The sequence below is a fragment of the Erpetoichthys calabaricus genome, chromosome 4 (genome assembly GCF_900747795.2).
Source record: "Erpetoichthys calabaricus chromosome 4, fErpCal1.3, whole genome shotgun sequence".
Lineage (NCBI taxonomy): Eukaryota > Metazoa > Chordata > Cladistia > Polypteriformes > Polypteridae > Erpetoichthys > Erpetoichthys calabaricus.
This window is the reverse complement of record NC_041397.2, coordinates 225687038-225697415: the sequence shown is the minus strand read 5'-3', so window position 1 is coordinate 225697415 and position 10378 is coordinate 225687038. Positions and strand designations below refer to the sequence as shown.

At 42.9% G+C, this 10378-nt stretch overlaps 1 protein-coding gene across 1 annotated transcript in view; it reads right to left on the bottom strand.

The window, feature by feature from the left end:
* Window positions 1-2653: 2653 nt before the first annotated feature.
* Window positions 2654-10378, bottom strand: part of cwf19l2 (CWF19 like cell cycle control factor 2) — a 140728-nt gene continuing 133003 nt past the window's right edge. The window contains exon 18 of the mRNA XM_028800398.2: window positions 2654-3054. Within this exon, the coding sequence (XP_028656231.2) occupies window positions 2914-3054 (141 nt within the window). The 3' untranslated portion in view covers window positions 2654-2913. The remainder of the gene's footprint in view (window positions 3055-10378) is intronic.

The following is a 10378-nucleotide window of genomic DNA, read 5'->3' as shown; positions in this document are numbered from 1 at the left end:
TGTTGATTTACTAATTTATTTGGTAACTAGTTGTGCTACCATTTAAAATAGGTTGAAATTCAGGTAATCAACATAGATTATTAATCTTAAAAAAGTTTTAATAACTAAAGTGTAAATAAATATATTTAGTATAGATAGCAGGGACAGAGATTCACAGCAAGACAGACAGATATAAGCATGGCAGGTTTTAAAATGATAGGCAAGGTTATGTACTCCTATGTATTGCCCGTGCAATTTTGTAAGAACAAGGATGTTGTTTGATGATACCATTAATTACATTAAGAAAAAGATAACTACGGTGTAAACTGAACTTATTTAGCTAACTATTCCTTTAAAATTCTAACCCTGACTAAAATAACTACTAAAGCATATGTTTGTATCTTTGGAAACCTAAGGGTTGTGTCACCTACCTAATCTTATTACGCAGTGATCTCCATCGTCTGCAGGTGAGAGTGATGTGGTCAGGAAAGGAATTAGCACCATCAGCTCTGTGGTCATGCACCTTTCCTGGAAGAGAAGATCCTGTAATTGTAGGTATGGGCAGGTTGGCTGCACTTACAGCAGGATTTCATATCCATCTGGGTATTGTTTAGGAGTGACAGTACTTTCATACTGGCTGCCATTGATCCATTGAGAAAAATATTTTTAAAAATGACATATTTCATCATACGAATAAGAGTGCTTATCTAACACAACCTAGATAGATAGATCTTTATTGTCATTGTCACTTTTACAAAGGAACAACGAAATTGAAGGTGCAGTCGACTCAGTGTGAGGAATAAGAGTTAAAAAGACAAGAAGAGAGAAAATAATAAACCAAATAGTAATAAAAGTTCTTTACAAAATATACAAATTGCACTTGTTGACTTAAGGCCTATACTGCACATTGGTAGAATGATATGGAACAGTTTTATTCTGAGTTCAGGGCCATGATTGCTTTTGGATAAAAGCTGTTTTTAAGGCGGTTTGTCCTAGTTTTCAATGCTCTGTATCTCTTGCCCGATGGCAAAAGCTGGAAGAGGCAATGACCGGAATGTGATGAATCCTGTGAAATGTCTATTGCTTTTTTGCGGTATCGGGAGGTGTAGATTTGTTCCAGAGTGGGGAGGGTACAACCAATTGTTCTCTCTGCTGTCCTGATGACCCTGTGGAGCGCTTTCTTTTCTGAGGAAGTGCAGCTGCCGTACCAGACACACAGTCTGTACGTGAGCACACTCTCGATGGATCATCATTGATAAAAAGCAAGGAGCAGATTTTTTGGGAGATGGTTCTTTCTGAGAATTCTCAGAAAATACAGTCTCTGCTGCGCCTTCTTCAGCAGCTCCTTGGTGTTGGTGCTCCAGGTCAGGTCATCCTCCAGCTCAATACCCAGAAACCTGAACACCGGGACCCTCTCAACAGAGGCCCCACCAATGATGAGTGGCTGGATGTCAGTTTTGTTTTTTCTGAAGTCAATAACAAGCTCCTTCGTTTTTTTGGTGTTGAGGAGCAGGTTATTGACTGTGCACCACTCTGACAGCCGCTCCACCTCATCCCTGTATGCCAGCTCACCCTCCTTGCCCGAGATGAGTTCAACCACTGTTGTGTCATCCGCGAACTTTATAAACTTGTTGCTACGGTGAGTGGGGACACAGTCATATGTGTATTGTGTGTAGAGGAGCGGGCTGAGCACACAACCCTGCAGCGTCCTGGTGTTGAGGCTGAGAGGAGTGGATGTGTGGAGACCCAGCCTGACCCTCTGGGAGCGACCAGACAGGAAGTCCAGTATCCAACTGCAGGTTAATGATGGAAGTCCCAGATCTGCCAGTTTGGACACCAGTTGTTGTGGGAGGATGGTGTTAAACGCGGAGCTGAAGTCTACAAAGAGAAGTCTGGTGTAACTCCCCTGCTGCTCCAGGAGGGTCAGGGCAGCATGAAGGGCTATGGCCACAGCATCCTCCGTGGATCTCTTTGCTTTGTAAGCATATTGAAATGGGTCCAGGTCTGCTGGCAGGCAGGCGATGATATGACTCCGCACCAGTTTCTCAAAGCACTTCATGATGACAGATGTGAGTGCCACTGGGCGGAAATCATTCACACTGTTCGTGATGGATTTTTTCGGCAGCGGAACGATGATTGAGGACTTGAGGCAGGATGGAACAGTGGCCTGGGACAGGGACTAATTGAAAATCCTAGTGAAGATTCCGGCCAGTTGATCTGCACAGTCTTTCAGCACCCGTCCAGCCACACTGTCGGGCCCTGCAGCCTTCCTCGGGTTCACCTTCCTCATCACCCACACTCTTCCACTGTGAGTATATTGCTGTTGTGAACAGGCTGCTGTGATGGAGCTACTGTTGGTGTCACCTCAAAGCAGGCAAAGAAGATGTTCAGCTCCTCTGCCAGAGAAGCGTCTCCTTCAGTGGCCAAGGAGTTGCTGGATTTGTAGCCGGTGATGGCTGGACACCCTGCCACACCTGCCTGGTCTTGTTGCTCCTCAGATGGTCCTCTATCCTCCTTCTGTATGCTGCCTTGGCCTCTTGGATACCTCTTTTCAGGTTCGCTCTGGCTACACTGTAAAGAGCCCCATCCCCAGACCTGAAAAATCTACTCCAAGAATAAGTTGTATAAAAATTAGATACAGTAAATATGATATAACTTCAGCTTAGTATGTTTTTTAATTTTTAAAACACTGATTTACAGAAAGAAAATAAAACTTACATTTTGAATTTAAATAGTATAGCACATATACACTGCTGTGAGCTAATGTTCTGAAACTAAAACACAGTGTTAAGGGGGGAAAAACAGCTGCTAAACAAGTTTATAAAAATGTGTCTATTCCATCTCATATTTTATCTGTCTCTTCATCGGGCATAATTTCTTTATAAAGACTCCAGTGATTTATTTTTCTTCAAATCTTCATAAATTGTAATACAATTAATCTGAAGGTTTGGTGCAATCAAACGGTTTCCACCATTTTGCAAACTGAAGAACTTTTTTCCGCTGGTCTTCAAAGTTTTCCCTCATTGGCTTATGCCAGCATCGTGGATCCAGATCTAACATACCACCAATTATTTCCTTTAAAAGAAAAAAACAAAAATAGAAAAATAAACAGCCAGTTTTCATTAAAATTCTTTGCATATTCTTCTCCTAATTATAAATGTCTGTTGCCCCAAGTATCTGTTCAGTGATACAAGAAATTATGCAATACTAAAGAAAAATTCGTGATGAATTATGTTAGCATGGCAGTGGGACTGAAAGCATAAATGAAGTGACAAATGAATGACAGCTGTCATTTGATTATAACTGTCCTTACTTGAAAATGAAAAAGAAAAAAAAATCTGAAGAACTACTGCTTTAACTCTTTTAGGGCTAATATTTTTTTTGTTTCTTTTCTCCCAGGGCTGAATATTTTTCCAAAAACTAACATTTTTTAAAAAAGAACACAAAGCAATTGTTTAACATATCAAATCAACAATATTTACTTTTGACAAATGTTACTGTCTTGCATGTTGTATGAGCCTGAATTCTCTATGTGTTGTTTTGATGCCTATTTTTCAATTGTCTGTTGCTGCATTTTCTCACATATATTGTTAGTGTGTACTGTAGAGAGACAAGTCACCCATTTGCCATCGTGCCATGCCACTGCCACCAAGTTTTCTGCCTGCATGAAAACCGTATTGTCACCTCTTTTCATCTTCTGAAACTTTATGAACTTTATGTATGGCATTATAGCCTGGCTCACCCCATGGGATTTGCTTCTGTTTATTACAGAAGTGAATAAAACTTTGCAGCAGCACGTACCTAAGCCACCCGGGGACAAAACACGTTTGGACCAATGCTCCCTGAAGTTATCTCACCAGTTCTGTCCCATCTCTATTTGTAATGCCACAGCGCGCTTCATCTCGTCTTTCGTTGTGGGTTTCCACTTTGAATAACGAGAATGCGATGCAAAGGCAGCCCGCGATTCAAAAAAAATCTCTGCCTACCTGTTTGTCTCGTCTGACAGTAGCTGAAAAGCAGCATCAGGAGAGAGCAGCCTGAAGTACAGTAGCTGGTGATCTGTCGTGTCCAAAAACAAGCCATGCCGTCTTGTAAACTCCGGTAGCCATATCGGCTCTCAACGGATCAATGTATGTGTATTTATCCCATGCGAACCTTGCCGTACATGCATCGGCTGCGCGAAGGCACTCAACTGGCAGCAGATCCGCTCGCGCGGCATCGGCTGGTGTCTGATCAGCTGATGCCTGCTTCTAACTCTCTTGCTCGATCTCCTGATCACTGCCAATAAAGTCCGATTCTGAAAAATCAAGAGTCCGACTCCGCGGTAATGCGCAAAACAACGTCTGCCAAGTGTTTTCTTTTCTGCACTTGCTTCGCTGCCTTTTCACATGTCGGTGCCATCTTGCCATTGTTTACATTTCGCAACTCACGCACACGCAATGTTTATTTGCCGAGTCAACGAGTCTAGCATTCCTCCAAGCACAGAGGGAATGCCTGTGACGTGACAGTGAGATTTGTCGCCATTAACAGCTGATTGTCGCCCTTTATCCCTGGATGTCGACTTTTGTCGACATTCGCCTTCAACCCCTCCTGTCGACAAAAGTCGACATCCGCCCTAAAAGAGTTAAAGGAAAGGAATGGCTTAAAAACAGGAAGTCCAATTAGTATGTTGCACCTAAAAATCCTATGAAAATATACTTTAGTATACAGGGTGGTAATGGACATGGGATTTTGTGCAATGAATCCACATACAGCAAGACAAGAATTTAGAAAAATGTTCAAATACTATGATAATTTCTCTAAATAAAAAAAAAAAAATCACAGAAATATGAAATTGACTCTTGAATACTAATGTTAAAGGTACAGGTCTTGGATGTTATGTGCCAAAAGAATTTTATTTTATTGATGGAAGGGAGGAAGATCTATGCTAGAAAAGAATGCATATAATTGGCTCAGTTCAGCATATTAATGCATGAAGAAGCAATCAGCAAACTAAAAAGTGGGTCTGGGTGCAGTGTTGAGTGAGGCTGCCTCACTCAACTCAGGGAGCCAGAGTTGGGTGGAAGAGGACAGAGTTTACAGGAGAGGAGTGGAGGCGGTGAAGAAAAGACATAGAATTAAGGACTGAGTTATTGTGAGTCTTTGGGCACTGTGTTTGTGTTGTGTGCGCAAAGGAAAATAAAAGTGTGTATGTTTTGGACATCTGGATGTCTCGGTGTCCGGGGGATCTTTCACAATATATATACACTGGCAGTATTGTGTCCTTCCATTTGGGTTACACAGGCTCCAGCAACCTTCCAGCATCTGGTGGACAGTGCTCAGGCCTCATTATCCATACAGTGCTGCCTACCTGGATGACGTGGTCATCTATTTCAGCACATGGACGGAACACCTACAGCAGTTAAAAGCGATATCGTGGAAGCTTTGTGAGGCCGGACTTCAGATTAATCCCAAGAAATGTTTCATTGGATTGAGCAAAGCCAAGTATTTTGGCTACCTGGTGGGTCGGGGTACCGCGAAGCCACAGTGCTCCAAAGTGGATGCCATTTTGAAATGGCCCCATCTGCAAACTAAGCGGCAGGTCCAAGCCTTTCTCAGGTTGGTGGGGTACTACCGCCAGTTTGTGCCCCAGTTCTTGGAGAGAGCAGCACTCTTGACTAATTTGATTTGAGGGCCCCAAACATTGTGGTATGGACTGAAAAGACAGGCGCTGCATTTATTGACTTGAAGTAGGCCCTTACGTCCGCACCTATTTTGAAAGCACCTAACTTTTCTTTACCTTCCATCCTCCAGACGGATGCTTTGGACACAGGCCTGGGGGCTGTGCTGAGCCAAAGCGTCGATGGTGTGGAACACCCCATCATGTTCCTGAGCCGGAAACTGATGGAACGAGAGACCAAGTATACGGCGGTGGAGAGGGAGGCTTTGGCGATTACGCAGCTCAGGTACTACCTGTTGAGCCGGGAATTCATCCCTGTCACGGATTATGCACCTTTACAGTGGATGGCCCTGCAAAAGGAGTCGAATCCACGGGTCACCCAGTGGTTTCTTGACCTATAGCTGTACAAGTTTTCGCTCGTTTATCATCGGGGCTCTCTCCACGCCAACGTCGATGCTCTTTCTCTGGTTCACGACCTCTCGGTCAGGGTCGCCCGACATGATGGGTCTTGCCTGGGGGGGGGGGGGTGGGGGGGTGGGGTTTGGGGGGCCTTGTCACACATGTGCGCATAGGAAGCAGCTAAAGGGCTTAAGTAAGGGCAGTTCCGAGTCAGACCGGGATGTGTCAGAGTGCACTGATTCTTTTTCTTGCTTTCCTGCAGACCATCCATGGGAGATTCCACCTGGCCCTGTTGATGTCACTTCCGGGTCCGAGCCTATGGAGGAAGACCTTGTTGGCTCCGGCTCCTCTGATGTCAAGTCCGGGCTCGAGCCTATGGCTGAAGACCCTTATGAGCCCGACCCCTCTGACTTCACTTCCTGTCTTCCCTTTTAAAAGCCTGCACCTTTTCCTTATTCCCTCAGTTCTGTTTTGGACTTTGGTTTTGTGCACATCAGTGCTGTATAACATTTTGCGACTTTGCAGCCAGGATACCAAATATATGAGTGGCTGCCCCAAACCTTGCTATAAGTCGGTGTGGAGTTTTATGACAATATGTAATATAAAAGGAAAAGTACTCTTTGTTCAATTCTATTGTTTAATCAGCTATTTTTAAATATACCTTAAATTAGACATATCTACCTTCATATAGATAGATAGATAGATAGATAGATAGATAGATAGATAGATAGATAGATAGATAGATAGATAGATAGATAGATAGATAGATAGATAGATAGATAGATAGATACTTTATTAATCCCAATGGGAAATTCACATTATCCAGCAGCAGCATAATGATACAATAAATAATATTAAATTAAAGATTGATAATAATAATAATGCAGGTGAAAAACAGACAATAACTATGTATAATGTTAAATGCTAACGTTTACCCCCCCCGGGTGGAACTGAAGAGTCGCATAGTTTGGGGGAGGAAAGATTTCCTCAATCTGTCAGTGAGTCTGTCGCTGAAGCTGCTCCTCTGTCTGGAGATGATACTATTTAGTGGATGCAGTGGATTCTCCATAATTGATAGGAGCCTGTTGAGCGCCCTTCGCTCTGCCACAGATGTTAAACTGTCCAGCTCCATGCCAACAATAGAGCCTGCCTTCCTCACCAGTTTGTCCAGGCATGAGGCGTCTTTCTTATTAATACTGCCTCCCCGGCACACCACCGCATAGAAGAGGGCGCTCGCCACAACTGTCTGATAGAACATCTGCAGCATCTTATTGCAGATGTTGAAGGATGCCAGCCTTCTAAGGAAGTATAGTCGGCTCTGTCCTTTCTTGCACAAAGCATCAGTATTGGCAGTCCAGTCTAATTTATCATCCAGCTGCACTCTCAGATATTTATAGGTCTGCACCATCTGTACACAGTCACCTTTGATAATCACGGGGTCCATGAGGGGTCTGGGCCTCCTAAAATCCACCACCAGCATCTTGGTTTTGCTGGTGTTCAGTTGTAGGTGGTTTGAGTCGCACCATTTAACAAAGTCATTGATTAGGTTCCTATACTCCTCCTCCAGCCCATTCCTGATGCAGCCCACGATAGCAGTGTCATCAGCGAACTTTTGCACGTGGCAGGACTCCGAGTTGTATTGGAAGTCCGATGTATATAGGCTGAACAGGACCGGAGAAAGTACAGTCCCTTGTGGTGCTCCTGTGTTGCTGACCACAATGTCAGACGTGCAGTTCCCAAGACGCACATACTGAGGTCTGTCTTTAAGATAGTCCACGATCCATGCCACTAGGTATGAATCTACTCCTATCTCTGTCAGCTTGTCCCTAAGGAGCAGAGGTTGGATTGTGTTGAAGGCGCTAGAGAAGTCTAGAAACATAATTCTTACAGCACCACCGCCTCTGTCTAAGTGGGAGAGGGATCGGTGTAGCATATAGATGATGGCATTCTCCGCTCCCACCTTCTCCTGATATGCAAACTGCAGAGGGTCAAGGGCGTGTTGAACCTGTGGCCTAAGGTGGTGAAGCAGCAGCCTCTCCATGGTCTTCATCACATGTGATGTCAGAGCAACAGGCTGAAAGTCATTCAGCTCACTAGGACGTGATACCTTTGGGACTGGGGTGATGCAAGATGTTTTCCAAAGCCTCAGGACTCTCCCCTGTTCCAGGCTCAGGTTGAAGATGTGCTGTAGAGGACCCCCCAGTTCCGATGCACAGACCTTCAGCAGTCGTGGCGATACTCCATCTGGACCCGCTGCTTTGCTGGCACGAAGTCTCCTCAGCTCTCTGCACACCTGCGCTGTTGTAATTATGGGTGGGGATGTCTCTCCTATGCTGGTATCAGCAGAAGGATGTGTGGAGGGTGCAGTACTCCGAGGTGAGAGTGAGAGTGGGTTAGGGTGGTCAAACCTGTTAAAGAAGTTGTTCATTTGGTTTGCTTTCTTCACGTCTCTCTCGATGGTGGTACCCCGCTTCGAGCTGCAGCCAGTGATGATCTTCATCCCATCCCACACTTCCTTCATGCTGTTATTCTGCAAATTCTGCTCCAGCTTTCTCCTGTACTGCTCCTTCGCCTCCCTGAGCTGGACTCGGAGTTCCTTCTGCACGCGCTTGAGCTCATGCTGATCACCGTCTTTAAAGGCCCTTTTCTTCTGGTTCAAAAGGCCCTTGATGTCACTTGTAATCCATGGCTTGTTGTTAGCATAGCAGCGTACAGTTCTTACTGGAACTACAATGTCCATACAGAAGTTAATGTAGTCAGTAGTGCAGTCAACAACTTCCTCAATGTTCTCACTATGTGATCCCTGCAGGATATCCCAGTCTGTAGTTCCAAAACATTGTCTCAGAGTATTCTCAGCCTCCGGGGTCCACTTCCTGAATGCAGGTAGGACCCTCATTTTTGGTTTGTAGTGAGGCTGAAGCAGAACCAGGTTATGATCTGCTTTCCCAAGTGCAGGCAGCGGGGTGGCGCTGCATGCGTCTTTAACGTTTGCATACAGTAAATCAATAGTCTTATTTCCCCAGGTGTTACAGTCCACATACTGGGAGAAGGCAGGTAATGTTTTGTCCAGCGTCACATGGTTAAAGTCTCCAGCGATTAGCACAAGTGCCTCAGGGTGATGCGTTTGTAACTTAGCAACAGAAGAATGGATGATGTCACTCGCTGTCTCCAGGTCCGCCCGAGGAGGAATGTATACAATAACAACGATGACATGACAATGATATAACAAATATTATATAAATATTTTGCCATTAATTGTTAAAAAAAAAAAAAAAAAGCCAACAGCAAAAATGCCACGTATGCTAATCATACAAAGCATTCTTTACTTCTGTGGAAAGTTTATACAAAATATTAAAACAATATACCTTTTGTGCCAAAAACTGATTTTATAATAATGTATTTATTGCTAAAAGATACTCTGGGGTGTGTTAGTACATTATGTAATGTAAAACTGTAATATAACAACATTTTCACTCTACCTAACAGTTTAAGATTAAATATGATTTGATCCAATTTTATGTGTATATACAATATTTTACAAAATATTTAAATTCATCACAAGTTACTATTAGTAAATAAATGTGCCTCAAATGTTACTACTGATTGTACTCAAAAAATCAGAGTGCAAGATAGTATTCCTTATGAAAATACAAAAACAGACCATTTTACCTCACCTCAAGGAAAAACAAAAAAACAAAAAACAAAAGTAGGACTGAAGTATTAGCTTTTATATCCAAGTGCATATCCAAACAAAAATCACATGCAGCTTTGTGTAATTTACTTTCTAACAAGAAATCTCTAACATAAGCAGTTTATTAATTATTATACTCAAAAGAAAAATGCATAGTGCAGCCATAATTTTCTGATATCCCCGGCACATTTTACTGCTACTGAAGATTGCTAATTTGTGTATCAAAAACTGCTGGCGCTGCAGCAAGTAGGTTTGCTTGGAGCTCAGAAGAGGTGTGTGGGACAATAACAAGGGAATGAAAATGCTAAACTCAAGTGGGAATATTACCAGATATTGTAAAGACCATTTTAAGAAAAGTTTAAACTTATGTATAGTTTGAGAACTGCTTCCTTATTAATGGGACTTAATTCATTCTAGAAAAAGTGAGCGCTAAAAGAAGTCAACTTTTATTTTGTGTATACCTCAGATTGAAATTTGAGGTCTTTAAAGATGTGTTTATCATCTTATAGAGAATGAAGTTGTCTTTTTTGTTTCGTCTGCAAGGGCTCTCAATATCTTGAGACAGCTCTCTATTTGTTCATTCCTATGATGCAGGAATAGGAAACATAGTTTTTAAAGAATGTCTATTACATGTTAGAATATTCATAATA